The sequence below is a fragment of the Canis lupus genome, chromosome 1, assembly GCF_003254725.2.
Source record: "Canis lupus dingo isolate Sandy chromosome 1, ASM325472v2, whole genome shotgun sequence".
Classification (NCBI taxonomy): Eukaryota; Metazoa; Chordata; class Mammalia; order Carnivora; family Canidae; genus Canis; species Canis lupus.
The window spans coordinates 70,958,046-70,985,014 of record NC_064243.1 but is presented as its reverse complement, the minus strand read 5'-3'; the positions used below and the strand labels follow the sequence as shown (position 1 = coordinate 70,985,014).

Sequence of the window (26,969 nt, the reverse complement as noted above, 5' to 3'; positions counted from 1 at the left end):
GGCTGAAGGTGGTGCTAAACCGCTGAGCCACCCGGGCTGCCCCCATTTTTCATTCTTAATGTTTTCATTCTTTTACCTGATGCATTCACCAGGGGTTTGCCTACTTTATTATTCTTTTCAGAGTTAGCTTTTGACTTTATTATTGCTATTGTATTTTTTATTACTCTTTCATTAATTTATGTTCATTATTTTTCTTCTATTTTCTTTAGGACCAGTTATTATTTTGTAACCTACATTGGAAACATAGATCATTCAGCTTTTCTTCTTTCTCAATATAAGCATTTTCTTAACACTAAGTACTAATTTCTTACTAACTTTGATATGCAGTATTTCTATTATTATTCAGTCCTAATGGATGTTGAAATAGAACCCATGAGATGAAATTAGAATAGAAATTCATTTATCTGCAGCACTGTTCATTCAAACTCACTTTGAGAGCTAGTTTTTATCCATACCTTTGAAAGAAAATTTCAAATAGTCACATGAGTCTTCTCGGTCTTTCTCAATAAAAAGTCCTGTGGTCAGTTATAGCCATTAGACAAATAAGCAGAAAGTCTCAGGTTAGCACTTAAGTCAACTGTGATATGACAAGATTTCAATATTCATTCAGACTTCTTCCCTACCAGAGCTCATATCTGCTACAGGTGAGTTGTGTGCAGTGAAAAAAATAGGGATGACTGCTTCTTTTATAAGAATTATGTTTCTGCCTTCCTCCCCTACTTACTGGGCTGCTTCTGACTCTTCCAGGATCAATCCTGGGAAAAGGAGATAAAGTAAGGAAAAGGAAAGGACTTACTCATCTGCAATGAAATTGCACAGGCTCTCCTTAAACATCTTTCTTTTCCAGGATGCTTTCCTGTGGTCAGTCAGTACTTTACCCCTAGGCATCCAGCTATCCAGATCCCTGATTAGGGTCATCTTGAAGTTTCTGCTGGCTTTCTCTCACCAAAGACTCACATCTGCTCCTGCGGAAATGTGCATCCTTTTGTCATTCTTTATAAGGTGGTCCCCAACGCATCAGCTTTTCTTACTTCAGAGCAGTTAGCCAGCCAGAGTTCCCATCGTTCATACTTCTAAGGTTTGAGACAAATGGCTCACCATATCCCACAAATTCTAGGGAATATGTATTAAACTTGCCAAGTGATCCCTCTGAAGCCTCTTTTGCTCCTCTTGAAATGTGGGATTTAGCACTACAATAGCCTTATCCATCTCTTCCTCTAATCTCCCATTACCATCTTCTAATCCCTCTCAACCAAACCTTTTATATCCTCAATGTAGATGAGGCATTAGGATCATAAAATCTAAGTTGGTGACTTCCTTTGGAAATCTTATATAGAAGACTATCTTATAGTAAAATGTGAGGTTTGTCATTTTAGGACTTCAGCTGAGAGCCTAAAAACGTATTTCTAACTCCGCTTCACAATTATTCTCTAATTTCCATCATGACTTTTAAAAACTCTGACCCCTAAGTTATTTAGAAGTGTTTTTAAATTTCCAAATATATAATCTTTTAAAAATATATTTTAAAAGATTTTATTTATTTGAGAGAGATAGAGCAAGAGAGACCACAGAGGCAGAGGGAGAAGGAAAGGGACAAGCAGACTTGCTGTTGAGCAGGGAACCCAATGCGGGGTTTGATCCTAGGACTCAGAGATCATGACCTGAGCTGAAGGCAGACCTGTAACCAACTGAGCCACTCAGGTGCCCCTTAAAAATATTTTTAAAATGTTGACTTCTAACTTAATTCATGGGATCACAGAACATGATCTGTATGAATCAGACTGATGGAAAGCTATTCAGAGTTGCTTTATGACACAGTTCATGGTAAATTTTTATGATGTTCCTTATGTGCTTGTGAAGATGTTCATTCTCTAACAATAGAATGGAGTGTTCTATATATGTCTATTAGATCAAGATTCTTAATTGTGTGGCTCAATTCTATTTTTAGTCTTATAATTACTGTGAAGACTATTAAAAATTCCTGCCATGTTGTGGAATTATCATTTATCCCTTGAAATTCGGACAACCTTCATATATTTGGAACTGGTTTTGTTAAAATTTTTATTTTATTTAATTTACTTTTATTTATACACACACACACACACACACACACACACATAATATATATGTATCTTTTTTATTGGAGTTCGACTTGCCAACATACAGTGTAACACCCGGTGCTCATCCCATAAAGTGCCCTCCTCAGTGCCCGTCACCCAGTCACCCCATCCCCCCACCCACCTCCCCTTCCACTACCCCTTGTTCATTTCCCAGAGTTAGGAGTTTCTCATGTTTTGTCTCAGTCTCTATAATTTTTCCCACTCATTTTCTCTCCTTTCCCCTATAATCTCTTTCACTATTTTTTATATTCCTCGTATGGGTGAAACCATATAATGATTGTCCTTCTCCAATTGACTTACTTCACTCAGCATAATACCCTCCAGTTACATCCATGTCGAAGCAAATGGGACTGTCAATAGTGGTACTAAGTTGAAAACTTTGTACCTCCCTTGCAAACTAAGACGTTCACCATTTATGTGCTTAATTTCTTGATACTTAAGGCATTTCACATTAAAGCTTGTTTTATCTGATGTTAATATTCTTAGCTTTTTAAACTTTTTTTCTACTATTTCTCTGTTATATTTTTTTATCTTATTTTCAACCTTGCCTTTATTTTGTTGGGTATCTTGTAAGTGACATGCAGCTAGATTTAATTTTCGCCCAATCTGAGTGTCACTTTTACCAGAAAATTTTAATACGTTACTTTTACTGAAATACAAGAACTTTTACTATTCTGTGTTTTCTGTTATTGTGTTTTTGCTTTATTCCTCTCCTTTCCTATCTTGTATTGAATTTTTTATCCACATTTTTATTAAGAAACCATACATACTTTTAATATTCATTCCATTACATATACTCTGCCACTTAATGTGAAGACTCTGCTTAGTAAAAATTACCTCTACTGTTCTCTTTTCCAACAGAAATAGCTCAAACACCTTAGCCTTCCACTGATATCACATTTTTAAATTATTTCTGTCCAATATTCTAATTTCCCTTTATTTTTATATATCCAAATTATATCACCAGTTATTATAGTTTTATGGTCAATGATTGTTCATTTTGTTAGGTTTAATCATTCTTACATTTCAGATCATTTGGGGTTATTTTAAAACCCTTAAAAAGGTCTTGGAGTGAGAGTCCATTGGTGTGTTTAGTTTTGTCTGAAAATACTCTTATTTTGCTCTTATTAAAGCTTAGCTGACTATAAAAAATTCAGGTTAATAGCTATTTTCTTTGCACTTTGAGGTTACTATCCCATTATATCCTGGCTTTCTTGTTACTATTAACTGTTGTTAGTTAACTTTTATCAGTTAAATTGTCATTCTCTTCTAGATAGGTAATCTTTTTTAAGATTTATTTATTTGAGAGAGAGAGAGAGAGTGGTGGGAGGGGCAGATGAGGAGAGAATCCATGAGCAGACTCCCCACTGAACATGGAGCCAGATATGGGACTCCATCCCAGGACCCTGAGATCATGACCTGAGCTGAAATCAAGAGTCAGCTGCTTAACTGAGTCACCTAGGTGCTCTATTAATTTGTCTTTTTAATGGCTACTTTCAAGATTCTTTGTTGCTTCCGTAATTTTACTTCAATGTATCTATCAAGATATATATATATATAGTTTATATATAAGTATTGTTTTATTTTTAATTTATTTTACTATTATTTTTTGTGTATACTCAATTCACTATGATTCCTCAATCTGAGATTTCAGCAGTCATTTCTTTTTTTTCCCCCTCAGCCTCTCTATTCATTACTTCTGGAAATTCACTTCTACCCTCCATTTCTCTTAACCTTTTGTATTTTTCATCTACTTGACTTTCTGCTCTGCATTTGGAATCATTTCTTTAGATCTTTCAGTACGTGAATTCTCTATTAGGGTGTGTTTAATCTGCTGTTTAACTTGCGCTAGAGTTTTTAATTTCAATAATTATGATTTTCATTTCCAGAAGTTCTAGTTCTTTTAATAAATCTATTTATTTTGACAGTGTCTTTTCTCTTCAGGTTTTCAGTTCCATTTTCAAAAATATCAGTAAATATTTTAAATACACATAAACAATTGTATTTAATACTTCCACTAACTGAATTACTAAGAGTCTATTTCCGTTGCATGTTTTCCCTGCTGGCTTTTGTTCATGGTGGCTTGTTTTGTGCATGTTTTGCAGTCTTTGAATTGTGAATTGTTTGGGATTTATCTTTGGAAACTTTGAGGAATCTTTGTTTTAACATGTTTTCCTTTAGAGAGGATAAGCTTTGCTTCCTTCTTCCAACATGGATGCGATTAACCTGACATTATATTATTATCTTGGCTTGGGGTTTCCTAGATCATACAGGTCATGTGAATTCAAGTCCTAAATTCATTTGAGGACATGGTGGTTTCAAAATGGTAAAGGAAATTGGCACACATACATACATACACACACAGCCCTGCCCAAAGAGGATGTGCCAAGAGAGACAAGTCCTGTCTTCTCCATCCTCCCCCATATCTGCTTTCCAGATTTGCTTTTACCCAGTGATTTCACTGAGGGTGTTGCCTTTCAGGCCTTCTGATTTCAAATGAGGGTCTCAGTTCCAATTTGTGACCTTGTGAGAGCTTAACACCATGCCTTCTGTCTTCACAAGACAGGTAAAACTCAGACCTCTTCTGTAACTGAGATGGGCAAATGCCTCTAGGACAGTAGTGGAATAAGTGTCAGCTTAGTAAGCTGGTTTTCAGTTTCCTCCTTTCTGGCTTATGAATATTTTACCTTTTTCTTTCTTTCTTTTTTTGCTCAGCAACACATTTTGGGTATTTTTATAAAAGTATTTCAACCTGCAGGTCTTGGTGTTTTGTTGCGGGATTTTTATGCTTATTACATGACATGAGATATGGAATATTACAAAAAAACAGAATCATAGGTTTTAATTTTTCAAATTTTAAAATATATTCTATTGAATATTTTTAGACACCTATCAGATTGGAATGAGAATGATGAATTATGTTCTAAACCTGATTTTGTTATTTGCTATTTGTGATTTTGGGAGACCAACCTTTCTCTTACTATCTTATCATCTTTGAGAATTGCATTGAGGACCTCAGAGATTTCTTCAAGTTTTAATGTTCAGTGAGTCTATGAAGTAAAATGGCATTGGTGAAGGTTCAAGATGTAATAATCATCACATATCTAGCACTAATCTGCCCTTCACTACATGTCTTTCATTACATTTGGCTCAAGCTTTAAATTGTCCTTCTGTTGACCTAGGTTTTTGGTCTTGTTTTTTTAATTGTAGTAAAACACACATACACACACACACACACACACACACACACAATTTACCTTCTTAATCATTTTTAAGTGTACAGTTCATGTTAAGTGTATTTATACTGTTGAATAATGTTGCCTTTTAAACTCTAAAGTATAGATTATTTATTGATAAAGGTGACATCTATTTCTACAGTGTCTACCTTGCTCTTACTCATCTCTTCTTCATTCTTCCTTTCTTCCCCTTGACACAGTGGCTGGAACATTGTATCAAGGGAGAAATGCTACAACCTAAAGTCATCTAACTTAAAAATTTCAAAGTTCAAAGTTTTCTGAATGTTTGTATCCCCTCAAAATTAATATGCTGAAATCCTAAAACCCAATGGGATGACATACATACATGTGGAGCTTTCATGAATAGGTTCAGTGCTCTTAAGAGGATACCACAGAGTTCTCCAGCCCCTTCTTCTGTATGAAGACATATCCAGCCCTTTCTTCTATATGAGGACACCCACTTTTATGAGGCACCCAGGTGCCCCTCTTTTATTTAAATAAAAATTTACTTCTGATTTTAACACATCTATTTAGGTGTCAGCCTTTAAAGATCAAGCTTTTGGGTGGTTCAGTTTGTTAAGCATCTGGCTTTAGCTCAGGTCATGATCCCAGGGTCCAGGGATCGAGCCCCATGTTGGGCTCTCTGCTGGGAACCTGCTTCTCCCTCTCCCTCTGTCCCACCCTCAACTCGTGCTCCCTCTCTCTCTCTCAAAAAACAAAACAAAAACAAAAACAAACAAAAAAACCTTTAAGAAAAAATAAAAATCAAGGTCTTAAATCAGTAGACTTCCCAAAAAATAAGACAGTATTATACAACTCATTATTTTAGTAGAGGAAAACAAACTTTTCTGGTAGTTCTAAAAAGAAAAAAGTAAGCTTGGCTGAAATTTCCAATTGCCATTGATTTTAGAGATGATGTGAACAGAGTTTAAGTAAAACATCAATTCCAAGAAACAGATTTTTCCCCTATATTTAAAAATTTCCAGTATCAGGATGCATGTTAAAAATCAAGTTATAATTTATATAATGAGCAGTTTTTTCTTTCTTTCAGTTGTACCTAAATAATATGCTTTACAATTCATGGTGCTTTAAGTTAGGATGCAGTCTAAGATTCTAATCTAAGCAATAATGTACTACCAACTATTACCCAAAATACTAAAATGAAGTAATGATTATGCATAAAGCAACTTTCAAGTGGATGCATTCCATTGATAACAACAGTAATAGCAATCCACGTATTCCTTCCTCAACCAGGTCCTGTTTCAGGTGTTTTACTTACCCTGTTTAATTCTTACAATACTTTTTTATGTAGATTACTGTCATTTGCCTCTTTGCTGTCATGGGTGAAGATGCTGAAGCAATTAGGTTAAATGACATAACCTCTCAACCATGTGTGAGGGCCAGCATCTCACACACAGTGGATGACAAAGTTTATACCTGTTGGTAAACAGAAACAAGTGCCATTCTAGACGAAGGATTCTATGAAAACATACTGATAACTTTTAGTATCTCTAAAAGAATAGATACCTATTGGCAGGGCAAATAAACATAGTTTTCCTCATTTAAACCCTTTGATAGGCAGATAATGAGCCCCCGAGGATGTTCACATCCTAATCCTTGGAACCCATGAATATATTACTCTACCTGCTAAAAGGCCTTTGCTGATGTAACTGAGGGTACAGACCTTCAAATGGGAAGATTATTTTGGATAATTCAGGTAGACCCAATGTGATCATAAGATTAAAGAATCTTACCCTGCTCCAATCTGAGGAAGATGTGATCAGGTCAGGCTCAGAGAGAGGCGACAACTCTGGCTTTGAAGACAGAAAGAAGGTGGCCATGCGCCAGGCAATGTGTAGAAAGGCAAGGAAAGGATTCTGCTGGAAAAGAACGCAGCCCCGCCAATTACTTGATTTTAACCTAATGAAACCCAAGTAAGAATTGACCTAGAGAACTGTAAAATAATCAATTTGTGTATCCTAATACTTTTGTGCCGTTCAAAGCCACTAAAATTTGTAGTGATTTGTCACAGCGTCAATAGGAAATCAGTACATGCCCATTCAAGCAAATCTAGCTCAATGAAACATCCTACAGTATGTGAAAACATTGTAACGGGTGCAGAAACCACTTATGGATGAATCGACGTATAAGGAAGGTCTGGAAAGGTATCAGATATCTACTAACCCGTGAGTAGTGTGTGCAGTTCTGGCGATGCTTTCACAAAAACAGCCCGTCACACAAATCGCCGTAACTGTCGATGGAACACAAAAAAAACCGTTCAATTCCCATTGTATTTTTACCTTTCTCTTCTACTTATGGCACGTATTGCTTATCTGCACTCGCAGACCTGATTTAGGACCGTGTGTTTTTGTGTGACCCCGAGAGCGCACAGTTGACCCAGCGTCCCGTGGGGGTCCTGCAGCGCCGGCTTCGGGAGGGTGGGGGTGGCGCCCCCCGGACCGCGCTCCGGGGAGGAAGCACCCAATAGCAGCCAGCGGGCCACCACCGCGGAGACGGGCTCCAGCCATAGGTCAGCCCTTAGAAGACCGCAGCTAGAGCACGCCGGAAGGTGACTTAGGGTCTCTCTGCCTCCTCAAAACCCGCACCAGGCAAGCGGGCGAGATCAAGCTTCGCGATACTTGCAACTGTCGAAGACATTGTGATACCGGTTTCCCGCGGTAAAGATGGCAGGAAGATGGCTCCGCCCATGTGAGCCGAGATTGTGTTATCGCGAGATGCCGGTGACAGTTCAGGAGGCTGATCTCGCGGGATATTCTGCGTCTGAGCTGAAAGTCGCGGGGAAGGTAGATGTAGGGCCGAGTCTGAGAGGGAGGGTGAGGGGTCCAATTGCTGGCTTGCTGTCCCACCCAGCGGAACGCGAGACGACTAGGTGAGCGCCGCCCTAGCAGCCTCACAGCGCTCTCCGCCCTGGACGCCGCCTCTCGGGCTCCACCTGTGCTCCCCCTCGCCCGCTGGCGCCGCGCTTCCGGGGCGATGTACTCAGTGCTGCAGGAAGCGGCATTGGACTCAGTCTTCTCGCCCTCCGCCTCCTCCGCCTCCTCCGCCGCCGGTCGCGTTTGGTACGCCGCCAGGCTGCCCGGCCCCTCCCCCTGGCCGGATGGATCCTTCTGCCCCCAAGCTGCGCTCGGAAAACGCCGGCAAAGGTACACGCTCCGAGCGCGCCTCTCGGCCCACACGGCTGTCTTCACTGCGCTGGGTTGGACCGGTTCCTGCCCTTTCCGTTGGGGCTGGGGCTGGGGTCGGGGTTTTAACCTGTGGCTCTGCTGAGTGACGGCTGGAGCCTGGACCAGTAGCTCAGGAGTCAGTGTTGAGAACCTGGACCGAGGCCGACTGGATCCAGTGTGGCTCCGACAGCCACTTGCTGAGAAACTTTGGGCCATTTCCTCATCTGTAAAACTGAGGTCATTGTGATTACTGAATAAGATGGTTTATGCAAAGCACTTAGGTGACTCGGCTTCTGGTCCGAAGTAAACACTCAGTAAATGTGTTTATTCTCTATCCTCGTATGCCCTAGTTCTTAGCGAAGGGGAGAAATTTGTTGTTATATAGGTGAATAAAGGTTGAGATATTCGGTTCACTTTATTTTATTACACAAAGAGCTTAGACTTCACCTTTATTGGGTCCTCAAGAGAGGGTTTAGGGAAGGTGTGGTTATCTGCCCCAAGCCAAATGGGATGCCTTCTTGCCCCCAAATTAATAACTTCCATGATTAAAAGTGACATAATAGAAACTGTCAGATATTGAGGACTTGTTTTGTGCCCAGCAATATGCTGATTGTTTATCTACATGCTTTTCTTGGAGGGAGGTATTGATCTCATTAAATAGATGAGGAACTCAGAGCTAAAGTTTAGAGAGGTTTATGTAACAAACCTCAACTCTGAAGATTAGGAATTGATGACACTACAATACAGGGATCACAAATGTAAATACCCATAGAAGCCTGGCAGGTGAAGTAAGTAGTAAAGCTGCTGAGTGGAGACTGTAGTGACTGCAGTGCTCATACGTCAGTTAAAAGAGGCAGGGCTCAGTTCCAGGGTCTTGTTTACTCATGTGTGTATGGTACAGCATGGTCAGATATCTTGGTTCAAACTGAGGATCTGCCATTTTACCATGGGCCATATAACCATGGGCAAGTTGGTTAATCTTTATCTGTCTCACCATTTGTAACATGGAGCTAACAATATTACTTAAACGGAGTCCTGAAAGGATGGTGGTGAGTCTTAAATAAAGCACACGCCTGGCACATGTAAGTCTCCAAATGTTAGCTATATATAAATATTTGTTAGTCCTACAAGTATTTGAGTTTCAAATATTGTTCTAGGTGCCCAGGATATACCAGTGAACAAAGTAAGTCCCTGCCCTAAGGGAACTAAGTTGAGATAAACATTAACAGATATTTCATATTTTTCTTTGAAAATGGAATAAAGTAGGGTAAAGGAAGAGTTACAGGGAGTGCTATTTTAGATTCAGTGTTCAGAGAAAACACTTCTGAGGAGATGCCATTGGAGGAGAGACCTGAATGAAGTAAAAGATCAGTCATTTGGGAGTTTAGAGAGAGTGTTCATGGAAGGAACAGAAAGCTCGGGGTCGTGGGTGGGAGCATGCTTGCCGTGTTTGAGGAATAGCAAGGAGGCCAGTTTGGAATGCAGGAGGAAAGGAAACAGTTAAAGAGGACCCTCCATTCAACCCCACAAGAAATCCTCCCACTTTAAGCTATTTGTTCTAGAGTTTGATACAGAGAGACTCCAGCCTTTGCTCAAACTTAACTGAATCTGTTTAGTTCTAGAAGTTATTCAAACTAAGAAATCAGATAGATTTCCAAAAATTGTTGTGTGAAGCCCATAGGGCTTTTGCACATGCTGTGTGCTCAGAGATACTCTTCTTAGATCTTCTTCCCTTTTAAATTATGCTTCTTCAACACTCCTTTTTCATAGCGCTTTGTTCTCATCTTCCGAAGCACTTATTACAATTTCGTGTTTGGGAACTTTTTAGCATCCAGGATCTGTGAGATCAAGGATGTGTTTTTGTTAATAAATTCAGCACTTTATTGAGTGCCTACCGAGTGCTGGTGCTGGGAATAAAACTTGAAAAATACATTTACTCTCTAGTGGGAAAGAGATAAAAACAAGTAAACAGGGACGCCTGGGTGGCTGGCTCAGCGTTGAGTGTCTGCCTTTGGCTCAGGGCCTGATCCTGGAATCCCAGGATGGAGTCCCATATTGGGCTCCCCGCAGGGAGCCTGCTTCTCCCTCTGCCTATGTCTCTGCCTCTCTCTGTGTCTCTCATGAATAAATAAATAAAATATTAAAAAAAAGAACAAGTAGACATAGTCACTAAACATTGTGATAAGAGTTATGGAGGCAGTAAAATACTGAGATACAGAATGAAAGGGTACCTTACTTTAAATAAGATGAGGAAATGACAAAAACAGCTGAGAGAACCTGCTTAACATGTTTGAGTACAGGGAAAAATTGACAGATTAAGTTGGAGAAGTAGGTTTTGGCAGATCATACTGGGGCTTATAGGCCATAGTAAGGAGTTTGTACTTAATTCTTTATGCAGTGGATTAACTATTGGAAGATTTTAAATTAGAGATTTACCAATAATTTTTATTTTTATTATTTTCAAAGATTTATTTATTTATTTTAGAGAGAGAGTGCATGCAAGCAGGGGCCAGGGGAGAAAATCCTCAAGCAGATACTCCACAGAGCATAGAGTCTAGTGTAGGGCTTGATCCCAGGGTCCTGAGATCACCACTTGAGTCAAAATCAATAGTACAGTGCTTAACCGACTGAGACACCTAGGCGCCCCAATGATTTATGTTTTTAAGTAGTATTGCTGCTATGTGTAAAATGGATTGTAGGGGGATAATAGTGGCATCAGAGAGAATGGTTAGAAGTTTATAGCAGTAATTTAAGAAGAAATCAAAGTTGGCATGCTTTAGGGCAGAGGACAGCAAACTAAGAGCCGGGGCCAAATCCAGCCTGACACTTGTAGATAAAGTTTTATTGGAACACACCCATGCCCATTTGTTTGTGGGTTCTCTGTCCTTACTTTTGTATTATAAGGGTTAAGATATATAAGCTTGTATAAGATATTTAAGATTGTATAGCCTGCAAGACTAAAGTAATAAATAACTAAAATTTGACTTTTTACTGAAAATGTTTGCCAACAGTTTAGAGAGGTGGTAGTGTGATGGAGGAAAGTTATACATTTTGAGGTAGAACCAGCAAGACTTCCTGATGGGTTGGATATAGGGAGTAATATAAAAAGAAGAATAAGGGCTGGTTAAAGATTTTCTACCATGAAAAGTTGACTAGATGATGATGCCATTTAATGAGATTTGGAAAGACTAGTGCTGATCAAGGTTTAATCATTATCATTTTTTGACATTTTTTTTTCCATTTTATACCTATTGTATGGTACAGTATTTGATAGGTAATGGGTGTTAAAACATATATGTTGAGGGACACCTGGGTGGCTCAGTGGTTGAGCGTCTGCCTTTGGCTCAGGGCATGATCCTGGGGTTCTGGGATCGAGTACCACATCGGGGACCCACAGGGAGCCTGGTTCTCCTTCTGCCTGTGTCTCTGCCCCTCTCTCTGTGTCTCTCGTTAATAAAGTCTTTTAAAAAAAAGCCATGTATGTTGGATAATAAACACACTAATGACTTAAGTCTTTAAAAATTGGAAGACATTTTCTGGATAGGCAAACAAATCATGTGAAACAAAATTAGGGGTTACTTCAGGTTTTAAGGCTCAAATGGTACTTTTAATAGCATAATGAGTTATTCGTGCTTGAGAATAGAGATATACTAGTCATATTATAATCATGAATGCTAAGGGCAGCCCGGGTGGCTCAGCGGTTTAGCACTGCCTTCTGCCCAGGACCTGATCCTGGGGACCTGGGATCGAGTCCCACATCGGGCTCCCTGCATGGAGCCTACTTCTCCCTCTACCTGTGTCTCTGCCTCTGTCTCTCTCTGTGTGTCTCTCATGAATAAATAAGTAAAATCTTTAAAAAAAAATCACGAATGTTATAAAAACCTAATGAGAAATCATCAGAAAGACCTAAGAAACTACCAGTGATCATCTGATCTCAATAAGAAATATATGAGAGGGATCCCTGGGTGGCACAGCGGTTTGGCGCCTGCCTTTGGCCCAGGGCGCGATCCTGGAGACCTGGGATCGAATCCCACATCGGGCTCCCGGTGCATGGAGCCTGCTTCTCCCTCTGCCTGTGTCTCTGCCTCTCTCTCTCTCTGTGACTATCATAAATAAATAAAAAATTAAAAAAAAAATATATGAGAAATATAATTCTTAGTATTCTTTATATCTGTAGCTATACAATTCCTCTGGAATTCTTGCTATAAGAATTTCCATTTAGAAAATTATTTTTACTTAATTTCCTCTATTGGTATCTTTTAATTACACTAGTTGTATGCCCTAAAGATACTCCCTCCTCCTATTTTCTGAATAGAAAAAAAATAGGAAGCTGTACAATTAATCACAGGACAAATACATAAATAGAGATCAGATGTTTCAAAGAATGATAGAATTTTAGCACAAAGAGATCTTAGAATTCATCTCTTTGTAAAGAACTGCAACACTTCAAGACATAGAAGGGAAAAAAGCCATTACAAAGCTGCCACTTTTCACTCTGGTTGAATTGGAAATTTCCTTGATTAGTTGTATACAAATCAAGCAACAGTTTAGAAGCAGCGATATTGACAATAAGAAGAAACAGCCGTTTCCAGAGAAAGGAGATGGGATAACTAAAAAAGCAGACAGGAGAATCACAAAAGCATTGCTGTCTAGAGGATTCTTAGTTTATTGTATCATGAATAATATACATAATGTTCATGAATCATCATGAATATCTAAATTTGGTTCTCAACCCTGGCTGTGAATCAGAATGGTCCTTTGAATTCAACAATATCCACCAAACAAAGTAATAAAATCAGGTGCCCATGGCCCATATCCACTTAATCATAATTAGTAGAGGTAGTGCATGTATGAGGAGATTATGATATACAGCCAAGGTGAGAACCACTGGTAATAAATTATATACCCTTTATTTTGCTTGTGATAATAGAACACCTGATAATATATTTTAGGTGGCTATCTATACGTGTTATAATTTATCTTATTTCAGTAATTTGGAAAGGGTATTTGTGTGAGGTACATTTTTTTTTTCTCATAGCAGTGGATAAATATGGGATTACTTTATAAGTTAAATTTGGAAATTTTATTTTCTTCTCTATTATTACAGACATATGGCATCCAGGAGAAAGATGTCTTGCGCCTTCTCCAGATAATGAGACACTTTGTGAAGCAAGCATAAAATCTATCATAGTGGATGAAAATGGGAAGTCATTTGCAATCGTCTTATATTCAGATTTTCAAGAAGGAAAAGTACCTCTTAAAAGACTTGAAGAAGTAAAATCTGTTAAAAATTGCTCCAGGAATTTTATATTTGATGATGAAGATTTGGAAAAACCTTGTTTCCCAGGCCGAAAATTTCCATCATCTGCTGTAGCTTTTCCATTATCTGCAGATGGAGACTCTATTCCTTATACTATTAACAGATATTTGAGAGACTACCAAAGGGAAGGAGCCCAGTTTCTCTATGCACACTTCATCCAAGGAAAAGGATGTATTCTTGGTGATGACATGGGACTTGGAAAAACAGTACAGGTATTTCTTTTAATTACTTTATGATTAAAATTCATGATAGCTATTTTATTATGTATGTGAGTGGATATACAAATCTCTGTTTGTACTCCCAACTCTTATAGTAGCTATTTTTGTGTGTGTGTGTTTCTCACCCACTGATCAGGAAAGTCCTCAAAATCAGGATAGTGTGTAGTCATTATTTCGTCCTCAGCACTTATTTAGTATCTGTGGAATATCTTATTCAAAATAATGTTCTAGTATAACTTGGCTTGATTTTACCTTTGTAGCACTAGTACTAAGATATCAATTATTACTTAAAGTAGTTTAACTTTCTTAGCAATACTGCATAGAAGGAAAATGTTCTGATATCTATTAAGCTACATAGATAGCATGGTTAAATTGATTTCTTGCTGGCCTTTTGTGTATATTGTTTAGAGTTTATCATATTAGAAGTTTCTTAATCTGGGATTGCTGGATCACTAGGAGTTCCACTGGTGGACTTCAAAGAAGCTTCCTAACAATGTGTGCCAGAATTTGTATATTTATATGGTTTTCTTCAGAGAATGTGTATGTTAGTTATCTATTGCTGTATAATAAATTACTCCAAAATTTAGCAGCTTATGAGAGTATGCATTTATCATATCACAGTTCCTGTGCGTCTGGAATCCAGATACAGGTTAACTGGGTCCTCTGGCTCCGCCTCTTACAAGGCAGCAGTTGTCTCAAGGTTGGACTAGGGCAGGTTCCCTTTCTGCTAATGCTGCTAACATGGTTGTTAGCAGCATTCAGTTCCCTGTGGCTTGTTAGACTGAGGCTTCAGTTTCTGTGGACTGTTGATCGGTGAAGGCCTCCCTTGGTTCCTTGCTACATGGGTCTGTTAATGGAGTTTCTTATGATATGGCAGCATGCGTGCTTCATTAGGGAGAGCGTGAGAGGGCAAGAGAGAACACAAGTAGTAGGGAAGTCATGGTCTTTTGTAACCTAATCACAGGAGACAGCCTTCACTTTTGCCATATTTGCTTCTTTAGAAGCAAGTTGATAGGTTCAACTCTTACTCAAGGTGGGGAGATTAAGCAAGGCTGTGTATACCAACAGGTAGGGATTATTGGGAGCCCTGTCAGAAGCTGCTTGTCACAAAGGTTTGCAATTTAAAAGATTGGAGTTAAAACTAGACTTTATATTATATAGTCACTCTGGATTTTCAGGTGTGTTTGTCAAGTTTTTTATTAAATCCTTCTGTGTTTCCTTCATTATAATTGAACTTAAGCTATTTTATTCTTTATGACTGTTAATGGAACTCAAAGGTAAGTGAAAAAACATTTTTTTAAAAAGATTTTGTTTATTTATTCATGAGAGACATAGACAGAGGGAGAAGCAGTATCCTTATGGGGAGCCCAATGGAGGACTCAATCCCAGGACCCCTGGGATCATGACCTGAGCCAAAGGCAGGTGAGTCACCCAGGTGTCCCACTAAGTGAAAAATTAATTTTAGCATTAAAAATAGTCTAGGAGTGCCTGAGGGGCACAGGGGGTAAAGGGTCATACTCTTGGTTTCAGCTGAGGTCATGATCTCAGGGTTGTGAGATCCAGCCCTGTGCCCAGCTTGGAGTCTGCGTCTGTCCCTCTACCTGCTCACATGTGTGTGTGCACTCTCTCTCTCTAATAAATAAATAAAATCTTTAAAAAAATAGTCTAATAATGCAATTATGTGTAAAGCTCTGATGTAAAAGGCTAGAGTAAAAAAACAAGTTTTCAATAATCATAGTGTATCACCATTAGCCATACCATTTGTCCCTTTAAGCCCAGGCATTGCACATAGTTCTAGGGTTGCACGTTGAAGGTGATAAATAATTGTGGAATACACACATTTACTTTCTCAGAAGAATAAATGGCAAAAATAAAGAAAGGAGCCTTTAGGAAATTATCATCTGTGACCAAGGTATATGGATGAATACTAGAGGAAAATAAATAATAAAGCCCTTCTGCCATTGTCTTTACATATAGTTTTATTGTTTTTGCCTGTGCTAGATTGTCCTTTGCCACACTTCTTTGACTAGCCAACACCTGTTAATCTGCAAAATCAGAAACATGAAGGTGCTACAAAAAGTGACCTTTTTGGGAACAGTTGGGAATCTCCTCCCACTAAGACTACTAAAAACAATTCAAATTCTTATGCATGTATAAGGCTCAAATTTAGCCTTCATCTCTGAAGTCCATTTTATAAAGGAATTCCCTTTATTTTATGATGTATAGTTTTAAAGTGATTTTACCTCATAATTTTATATTACCTGATACACCAAAATCATTGGAAGGTTTTCAATTATGTTATGAATGTGCTTTGAAAGTCTTGAGGGCTTATCTTCTGAAGATTAGGACATAGTTTCTATGCTAGTTGTGATACTTAGCTGGATTTTTCTGATCCTTGGAGATCTATATCTCTGGTTATTATTCTTATAGCTCAGAGAATAATTTCTACATAAATAGGGAGCTTGAGAGATCATTTAAGATGAAACTTTTATAAATACAATGACTAAACCATTTGAAGAAATGTGGACAATAGTTAATGAGTTTAGTAGATTTTCAAAACAGTAGAATTAGATGAAAATGGTCTATGAAAATTTACTATTGGCATTTATTACCATTGACATTCACCATTTGGACTGCAGTATAATCTTATTCATTTTCCCCCTTTTTTCTGATGTCATCCCTTAAGTTTTCCCCTTCTCACATTCTAACTTGACCATAATAAAAAATGTGGTTATGTACCAAATAAAGTTTGCTTCCCTCATTTCAAATTTTAAAATAAGTTAATTTAGGGAATCCCTGGGTGGCTTGGTGGTTTAGCGCCTCCCTTTGGCCCAGGGTGCAATCCTGGAGTCCCAGGATCGAGTGCTGCGTCGGGCTCCCGGCATGGAGCCTGCTTCTCCCTCCTCCTGTGTCTCTGCCTCTCTCTCTCTCTCGCTCTCTATCATAAATGAATAAATAAATAAATTAAAAAAAATAAGTTAATTTAATATTTTATATTCTTTAAGGGATGAGGATTTTTAAAAGTGCACTTGATCTAGTGACATTGGAAATTATTGGTATCTTGAACAAGAGCTATTTTACTGGAATTAGGGTGGGGGCACAAGCCAGATAAAATAGGTGAAGGCATAGATATCAGAAGTATGTTTACCTCTTTAAGAAATGTGGCTTTGAGGGACACCTGGGTGGCTCACCGGTTGGGCATCTGTCTTTGGCTCAGGGTGTGATCCTAGAGTCCCGGGATCGAGTCCCACATCGGGCTCTCTGCATGGAGCCTGCTTCTCCCTCTGCTTGTGTCTCTGCCTCTCTCTCTCTCTGTCTCTCATGAATGGATAAATAAAAATCTTAAAAAAAAAAAGATTTAAAAGAAATGTGGCTTTGAAAGGAACAAAAGTGAGCTAGTAGTAGCTAAAGGAAGATTTTAAAGCAGTTTCTTTTTTGTAACATTTGGGAATAGGAGGAACTTAAATATTTTTTAAGTGAATAGGAAGGCTCTAGCTGCTTGAGAAGGAGCAGTTGAAATTACAACATATATATAAACATGCATGCGTATATATCATATATGCAGGCCCATGAATACACAGACATAAATGTGCAAAAAATGGAATCACTACTCTTAAAAACTGATTTTTCCCCAAGATCTTATTATAAAACTTTTCAAACATATATAAGAGTTGGAAGAATTGTACAATGAATACCCATATATCTACCACCTAGATTCTTTCAAAATGTCATTATACTTGGCTGTGTCACTTACCTATCCATCCATCAAGCCATGTTTTGTTGCATTTTAAAGTAGCAGACGTTAGAATATCCTATCCCCAAATACTTGAGAATAAGTGTCATTAGGTAGTCAGTATTTATTTATAATTTTTTTTTCATTTTGAAGTAAAATTTACAATGAAATGCACAAATCTTAAGTGTATTCACCGTTCCATGAGTTTTGACCAGTACATATTTCTGTGTAAGCTAAATAAACCATTTCCAGATATAGAATGTTAACTCAAGAAAAAATCATTCTGGGAAGCCCAGGTGGCTTAGCGGTTTAGCGCCGCCCGCAGCCCGGGGCGTGATCCTGGAGTCCCGGGATCATCCCACATTGGGCTCCCTGCATGGAGCCTGCTTCTCCCTCTGCCCGTGTCTCTGCTTCTCTCTGTGTGTGTCTCTCATGAATAAATAAATAAAATCTAAAAAAAAAAGAGAAAAGATCATTCTATTTCTTCCTGGTCTTCCCACCATCCCCAAGAGGCAATCACTGTTGTGCTTTTTTATATCATAGATTAGTTTTGCCTTTTCATATAAATAGGATCATACATGCACTCTGTTTAAGACTTCTTTTGAGACTCATCTCTTTTACTGATTGCATAAGTAGTTTGTTCCTTTTTATTGCTGAGTACTATTCCATTATATAGATGCTGTTTTGTTTATCCTCCTGCTAATGGACACCTGAGCTGTTTCCATTTTTTAGTTTTTATAAATAAAACTGTTAAGAACTCGAACAATCTTTTGTGTATTTTTCTTGAGTCAATAATTAGGAATGGAATTGCTTAGTCATAAACTGATGTGTTCTTAGTTGTATAAGAAATTGCCAAATCTTTTCTAAAGTGTTTGTACCATTCTTCATTCTTGACAAAAATGTATGAAATTATGGTTGCTCCATATTCTGACAAAATTTGATTTTGTCAATTTTACTAGTTTTAGCAGACTTGTTGGTTGTAGGTGTATATAAATGTTTGTATATTTATGTACTTTTTATTCATGAGAGAGGCAGAGACATAGGCAGAGGGAGAAGCAGGCTCCCTGCAGGGATCCTGATGTGGAACTTGATCAGGATCCCAGGATCGTGACCTGAGCCAAAGGCAGATGCTCAACCACTGAGCCACTCAGGAATCCCTTGTTGATGTACTTTTTAAAGGTATAATTGATACACAGTTAAGTGCATACATTTGCAGTGTATGGTTTGCTAATATGCACCCAAGAAATGATAACCATAATACCACAATCAAGATAATGAATGTATCTATCCCCTAGAGGTTTCCCTGTGTTTCTGCCCATGATGTGTTTAACACCAATAATTCATCTACTGTTTTCATTTTTAGTTTTAATTGGACTAAGAAATTAAAATGGGAATGAATGCAAAATCTTAGATTTTTATTAAAATTTCCCAATATTTTCCAGAATTCTCAAATTCATGGAATCTGACAAATTAAGTTAAAATTAAGATTCTCATCATCTTGGATAGGTTAACAGATTGAATTATGAATTCTCATAATTAGGCATATAGTTTTCTTATAATTAAACAATCCATGGATGAATTAAGAGGAAAGCAATAGATTGGGTTTTATATTGTGTCATTTAAATTGTCATATAGTATCCCAAGTATCTGTGTGTGTGTGTGTTTGAGAGAGAGAGATTCTGTCTTTAATTGTATGATTATAAACAGTAAAATGCATGGATCTAAACTATATAGTTTTGTATATTTAACTTGTATATATATAATATATATATATACACTCTAATAAAATATGGAACATTTCCCTCATTGTAGAGTTTCCTCATGTCTGATTCTAGTCAATACCCATTTGCCTAAACTTTTCATTATTGTCCAGTGCTTGAACTCTGTCATTTGTGAAACATCTTTCTGCCTCCTTTAGTCTGAGTTCTGCATCAGCCATTTTGCTCATGTCATTCTCTTGCTGAATTTAATAACTATTTTCTGCTCATTGGTTTTTTTCCTCAGCCATGCTTCCTCAACTCCTCTCTTTTCCCACTGTGCTCCACCCCCAAATCAACTGGATTTCAAACTGCTGGCGAATACAAATAAGTCTTTCATCTAAACTTCTCCAGTACCTGGCATAGTACCTGACGTGTCATAGGTTTTTATTGAATTTGAATATGTTTTTATTGAATGCATTAATGAATTTTAAGTTAGATTAGGTAATCATGTGTTATAGTTTATATTTAATGATCCCTATGTTAGGCTCTGTGACCAGCATTTTCTGTTAAGCATCTATGTTAATTAAGCATTATTACCCCCATTTTTTGGATGAAAATATGGAAATTTATTGATACATCATGTAAATTGCCCAAGGTCACATAACTAGTATAAAACTGGTTGGTCAAACTCCAAGGTATTTGCCATAACTCCTGCATTACACTGACTTACATAATATGGGTTAGGAATGCAAATTTTTTAGAATATTTTGAAACTAAAAAAAAAATATTTTAAAAATCAGCACAAGTTTTGACCATTATTTTATAACTATTTTATAATCTTAGATAACATTATTTTATAATCTTAGATGACAGAATTTGTTGAAAAGTCTACTTAATTTATTGCAATATACAAGATTGTATATCGAGATAAGATTATCTCCTTATTTTGGTAGAATGATGCTAACAAAAATAGCTCCTGTTTATTGAATCATTGATATGTATTAGATTGACATTTTACATTTTTTTAAGTTTTTTCAAGAACTAAACTAATGCTGATTATACCTTAAATGCACAAATGTATCTCATAAAACTGTAAGTTATAATTTAAAAAAAATTTTTGAGATGAAATTCACATAACATAAATTAATCATTTTAAAGATACAAGTTGTTGAGTACATTCACAATGTTACACAACTCCCATCTCTCTTTGTTTCAAAATTTTTCATCAGCACAGATCACCCCAGAAGTAAGTACCTTTATTTCCCTGGCAACTGCTAATTGGCCTTTTGTCTATATGGATTTGCCTTTCCTGAATATTTCGTGTAAAAGAAATCATTTTACAATTGTGAGCATTTGTGCTTGGCTTATTTCATTTAGTATGATGTTTTTAAGGCTTATCCAAGTTGTAGCATATATCAGTACTTCATTCTTTTTATGGCTGAGAAATAATTCTATTGTATGTAAATACCACAATTTGCTTATCTATTCATCCTTTGATAGACATTTGGATTGTTTTCACCTTTTGGCTGTTATGAAAAATGCTGCTATCATGTACAAGATTCTGCATGGACATATGCTTTCATTTCTTTTGTTTATATATGTAGTAGTAGAATTTCTAGGTCATATGGTATTTCTATGTTTATTTTTTTGAGGAACTGCTATGGCATTTTCCATAGTGACTGTACCATTTTACATTTCCACCAGCAATGTGTGGAAATGCACACATTTCCTATTTCTGCACATCCTTGTCAATACTTATTATTTTACTTTCTTCCTTATACCCATTCTAGTGCATGTGAAGTGGTATCTCATTGTGGTTTTGATTTGCATTTCTGTAATAACCAAAGATGTTTAACAACTTTCTTTGTGCTTTTTGACTATCTATCTATCTGTCTGTCTGTCAGCTTATCTGTCTGTCTTCTTTGGAGAAGTATATTCAAGTTGATATGTAGATTGAATGTTTGTGTCTCCCTAAAATTCATGTGTTGAGACTCTAATCCCCAGTGTAATAATTATTATTTGGAGGTGGGTTTTTTTGGGGGGGAGGGGGTAATTGGGGATGAGATTAGAGACATTGTAAGAAGAGATAGGAGAAAGTTTGCTTCCTCTCTGTTCTTTGTCATCTGAGGATACAAAAAGACTGCAAGCCATCTGCAAACCAGGAAGGGGGTGGGCTCTCACCAGACACCAGATCTGCCAGAACTTTGACTTGAATTTCCTAGACTGTAGAACTCTGAGAAGTGAATGTTGTTTAAACCATGCAGTCTATGGTAATTTGTTATAGTGCCCCAAAATGACTAAGATGCAAGTCCCTCCCCATCTTTAAACTGAGTTGTTTGTTCATTTAACACAAAATTGAGTATAAGGATAGTTAAACTGAACAATGGTATAAAACAAAAATATGAGAATGGTCTTGTTCGGTTATCAGCAATTTTGTGTTAATTACTTTCTTCCAATACCTTGTCTGTCTTTTATGCCTTTGTGTTTCGATGTAAATCAGTTTGTCAAGTTCCATGAACACATCTTTTAGGATTTATTAGGATTATGGAATTCAATTATATTGAATTTATAGAACAGTTTGGGGATAATTAACATGGAGTAATAGATTGAATAATTTAGGTCTTTAATTTCTCTAGGGCTTTATAGTTTTGCAAATGGGCCTTACACACTTTGTTATATGTAATTATAACATACATTTTCAATCTATTGATTTTTTTTAGTGTTAAACTAGTTTTATATTTTTGAGATAAATCCAATTTCATCATGAAGTATTGTTTTTACATTTGCTGGATTTAATTGGCTAATATTTTAAGAATTTTTCCCTTTGTATTTATTATGGATATTGATCTATAGTTTTATTGTATTATGTTTGTCAATTTTGGTATTGAAGTTATGCAGACCTAATAAAATAAACTGAGAAGTGTTTCTTCCTTCTCTTTTTTCTAAAAGAATTGGGTAAAGTTTCTGTTATTTTATACTTAAATATTTGATGGAATTTACTAGGGACATCTTTTGGACCTAGAGTTTTCTTTGAGGGAAGGTTTTTTTTTTTTTTTAATTTTTATTTATTTATGATAGTCACAGAGAGAGAAAGAGAGAGAGGCAGAGACACAGGCAGAGGGAGAAGCAGGCTCCATGCACCGGAAGCCCGATGTGGGATTCGATCCCGGGTCTCCAGGATCGCGCCCTGGGCCAAAGGCAGGCGCCAAACCGCTGCGCCACCCAAGGATCCCAGGGAAGGTTTTTGATAATGAATTCAATTGTTTTAATAGATATGAAGCTATTAAGATACTCAACTTCTTGCTGTGTCAGTTTGGTAAATTGTATTTTTCCAGGAATTTACCAATCTCATCCAAGTTGTCAAATTGACAAAGATTTCCATGGTATTCCGTTTTTAGTCTTTTAGTGCTTGTAGGATCTACGTGATACCTCTGCATTTTTAATGTGAATATTTTATATTCTGTTTTATTCTGTTTTTTAAAAGATTTTATTTATTTGAGAGAGTGAGAGTGAGAGCACATGTACACATGAGTGGGGAATGGTAAAGGGAGAGAGAGATGCAGACTCCCCTCAGAGCAGGGAGCCCTGTGCTCGGTTTTGATCCCAGGATCCTGAGATCATGAACTGAGTGGAAGGCAAACACTTAACTGACTGAGTCACCTAGGTGACCCTCTGTTTTATTCTTAATAGCCCGACAAGGTTTATTGATTTTGTTAACCTTTTCAAAGAACCAACTTTTAGCTTTGTTAATTTTATCTTTTTTTGGTATTTCATTTATTTCTGCAATTATTTCTATTATTTTCTTGCAACTTATTTTGGATATTATTTATTTTGAATATTATTTATTTATTATTTTGCTCTTCGATTTCTAGCTTGTTAAAATAGAATCTTTGGTCATTAATTTCATACCTATCTTCTTATGCCCTATTTTTATATCTGAACTTTGCCTTATCCATATTCCATAAATTTTGATGTATTATGTTTTCATTTTCGTATAATTCAAATTATTTTCTAATTTTTCTTTCTTGATTTTTTTTCTTTGGTTCTTGAGTTATTTTCAAGTGTGCTTGATTTGCCATTATTTTTTCCTAGATATTTCATGATTAATGATTTCTAATTCCATAGTAGTTAGAAAATACATTCTATAAGATTTCAGCATTTTGAAAAATTTATTGAGGTTTTCTTTTCTGGCCCATTTTATTGAACATACTATGTACATTTGAAAAGAATGTGTATTCTGCAGTTGGTTGTAGTGTTCTAGAAATATCAATTAGCAGATCAAGGTAATTGATAATGTTTAGATTTTCTATATTTTTGGTATTAAATATTGAGAGAGGAAAGTTAAAATTTGGGGGTTTGTCTATTTCTCCCTTTAATTTTGTCAGTTTCACTTTCATGTATTTTTAATTCTGTTATTAGAGTCCTAAATGTTTGTTTATAATCACTACATCTTCAGTGAGGAATTGACCCTGTATTATGAAATCTCTATTTCTGGTAATGCTACTGGAAATCTACTTTCTCTGATATTAAGGTAGACACTTCTATATTTTTATGCTTGCTGTTTGCAAGGTGTCTTCTTTGCAATCCTTTATTTCAAGCTATCTGTGTCTTAATATTTAAAATGTGTCTTGTGTAGCAGAAATAAAACAGAAAGAAAACAAAAAAAAAACATTAGAAAAGATCAATAAAACCAGGTGCTGGTTCTTTGAAAAGACCAACAAATTTGATAAACATTTAGCCAGAGTCATCAAAAAAAAAAAAAAAAAGAAAAAAGAGAGTTCTCAAAATCAGAAATGAAAGAGAAGTAACAGCTGACACTACAGGAATAAAAAAGATTGTAAGAGAATATTATGAACTAGAAGAAATGGATAAATTCCTGGAAATGTAGAACTCCCCAAAATTGAAGCAGGAAGGAATAGAAATTTGAACAGACCTATTATCAGCAATGAAATTGAATAAGTAATTGAAAAACTCCCAAAAAACAAAAGTCCAGGACTGAACAGCTTCCCAGGTAAATTGAACCAAACATTTAAAGAAGAGTTAATACATATTCTTCTGAAATTATTCCAAAAAATAGAAGAGGAAGGAAAACTTTCAAATCCATTCTATGAAGCCAGCATTACCCTGATACCAAAATGAGATATAAATGACACAGAAATGAGAACTACAGGCCAATATCTCTGCTGAACGTAGATACAAAAAAATTCTAAAAGATATTGGCAAACCAAATTCAACTATACATTAAAAGAATCATTCACACCATGATCAAGTGGGATTTATTCCTGGGATGTAAGGGTGGTTTAATAATTTATAAATCAATCAAGGTGATAGATCACCTCAATAAGAGAAAGGATAAAAAAAAACATATGATTGTATTTATAGGTTCAGTAAAAGCATTTGACAAAATACAACATCCATTCATGACAAAATACAACATCCACTCATGTTGAGGGTTACCTCAACAAAGTAGGTCTACAGGGAACATACCTCAGTATAATACAGGCAATATATGAGAAAAACCCACAGCTAACATCACAGTCAATGGTGGAAAACAGAGCTTTCCCCCTAAGGTCAAGAACAAGACAAGGATGTCCACTTTTGCTACTTTTATTCTGCATTGGAACTGAAAGTCCTAGCCACATCAGTGAGACAAGAAAAAGGACTAAAAGTTACCCAAATTGGTAAGGAGGAAGTAAAATTTTCACAATTTGCAGATGACATGATACTGTATATGAGAAACTCTAAAGATTATACCAAAGAACTACTAGAACTGATAAAGGAATTCAGTAAGGTTGCAGGATACAAACTCAATGTACAGAAACCTGTCACATTTCTATACACTAATGAAGCAACAGAAAGAGAAATTTAAAAAATGATCCAATTTCCAATTGCACCAAAAATAATAAAATACCTAGGAATAAACTTCACTAAGCAGATGAAAGACATTGTAAAACACTGATGGAAGAAATTGAAGATGACATAAACAAATGGAAAGACAATGCTCATGGATTGGAAGAACAAATATTGTTAAAATATTCATACTACCCAAAGCAATCTATAGATTTAATGCAATCCCTATCAAAATACCAACAGCATTTTTCATAACACTAGAACAAACAATCCTAAAATTTATATGGAGCCACAAAAGACCCCAAATAGCCAAATCAACCTTGAAAAAGAAAAAGTAGTAGGCATCACAATCCCAGACTTCAGATTATACTACAAAGCTGTAGTAATCAAAACAATATGGTGCTGGTACAAAAATAGACACATAGATCAATGGAACAGGATAGAAAACCCAGAAACAAACTCACAATTAAATGATCAATTATTCTTTAACAAAGGAGGCAAGAATATACAATGGGAAAAAGTCTCTTCAACAAAGAGTGGTGGGAAATCTGGACAGCTATGTGCAAAGGAATAAAACTAGACCACTGTCTTACACCATACACAAAAATAAACTCAATGAATTAAGGACCTAAATGTGAGACCTAAAACCATAAAAAGTCTAGAAGACAACACAGGCAGTAATTTCTCTGACATTGATTGTAACATTTTTCTTGATATGTCACCTGGGGCAAGAGAAACAAAAGCAAAAATAAACTATTGGGACTATATCGAAATAAAAAGCTTCTGTACAGCAAAGGAAACAGTCAATAAAACTAAAAGACAACCTACTTAATAGAAGATATTTGCAAATGACATATCTGATAAAGGACTTATATCCAAAATACATAAAAAACTTAAAAACTCAACACCAAAAAACCACAAATAATATGATTAAAATGGGCAGAACACATGAACAGACATTTCTCCAAAGACATACAATAGACACATGAACAGATGCTCAGCATCACTCATCATTAGGACAATGCAAATCAAAACTACACCTTACCCCATCAGTATGGTTAAAATAAAAAACCCAAGAAAAAACAAGTGTTGGCAAAGATGTGGAGAAAAAGTCACCCTTGTTTACTATTGATGGGAGTGTAAACTGGTACAGTCGTGGAAAACAGTATAGAGGTTCTTCAAAAAAATTAAAAATTGAACTACCCCTGTGATCCAGTAATTGCACTACTGGGTTCTTACCCAAATATAAAAACACTAAATCAAAAGGATATATACACCCTTACGTTTTATAGGAATTTTTTTTTTTAAGATTTATTTATTTATGACAGAGAGAAAGAGGCAGAGACACAGGCAGAGGGAGAAACAGGCTCCATGCTGGGAGCCTGATGCAGGACTCAATCCTGGGACTCCAGGATCGCACCCTGGGATTCAAAGGCAGGCGCCAAACCGCTGAGCCACCCAGGGATTCCCCACCCCTATGTTTTATTGCAGCGTCCTTTACAATAGCCACATTATGGAAGTAGCCCAAGTGTCCATCAATAAATGAATGGATGAAGAAGATGTGGTATCTGTATCTATATACACACATGCAAAAACATCATGGAATA

The 26,969-nt window shown here is 36.6% G+C and overlaps 2 protein-coding genes across 28 annotated transcripts in view; one reads left to right on the top strand and one right to left on the bottom strand.

Annotated features, from left to right (window-relative positions):
- The window catches only part of LOC112644596 (uncharacterized), a 36,560-nt gene extending 27,792 nt beyond the window's left edge, over positions 1 to 8,768 (bottom strand). For 12 of the 23 annotated variants that reach the window (XR_007413749.1, XR_007413752.1, XR_007413746.1 and 9 more), the window contains exons 1-5: positions 7,704 to 7,892; positions 7,541 to 7,607; positions 7,111 to 7,233; positions 6,636 to 6,793; positions 797 to 965 (exon numbers count right to left, since the gene is read on the bottom strand). Coding sequence is in view for 4 of the 23 variants with exons in the window: in XM_049115804.1 (XP_048971761.1) it covers positions 7,909 to 8,757 (849 nt within the window). In the remaining 19 variants the exon portion in view is untranslated. Of the gene's footprint in view, positions 1 to 378; positions 516 to 796; positions 966 to 6,635; positions 6,794 to 7,110; positions 7,237 to 7,540; positions 7,608 to 7,656 lie in introns of those variants that run through there. The other 11 variants (XR_004810028.2, XR_007413755.1, XR_003126531.3 and 8 more) reach the window with 7 other exon arrangements.
- ERCC6L2 (ERCC excision repair 6 like 2) overlaps positions 1 to 26,969 on the top strand; it is a 161,059-nt gene that overhangs the window by 29,354 nt on the left and 104,736 nt on the right. For 3 of the 5 annotated variants that reach the window (XM_049115792.1, XM_049115790.1, XM_049115795.1), the window contains one exon: positions 13,649 to 14,073. In XM_049115792.1, the coding sequence (XP_048971749.1) occupies positions 13,649 to 14,073 (425 nt within the window). Of the gene's footprint in view, positions 1 to 8,385; positions 8,521 to 13,648; positions 14,074 to 26,969 lie in introns of those variants that run through there. The other 2 variants (XM_025423102.3, XM_025423101.3) reach the window with 1 other exon arrangement.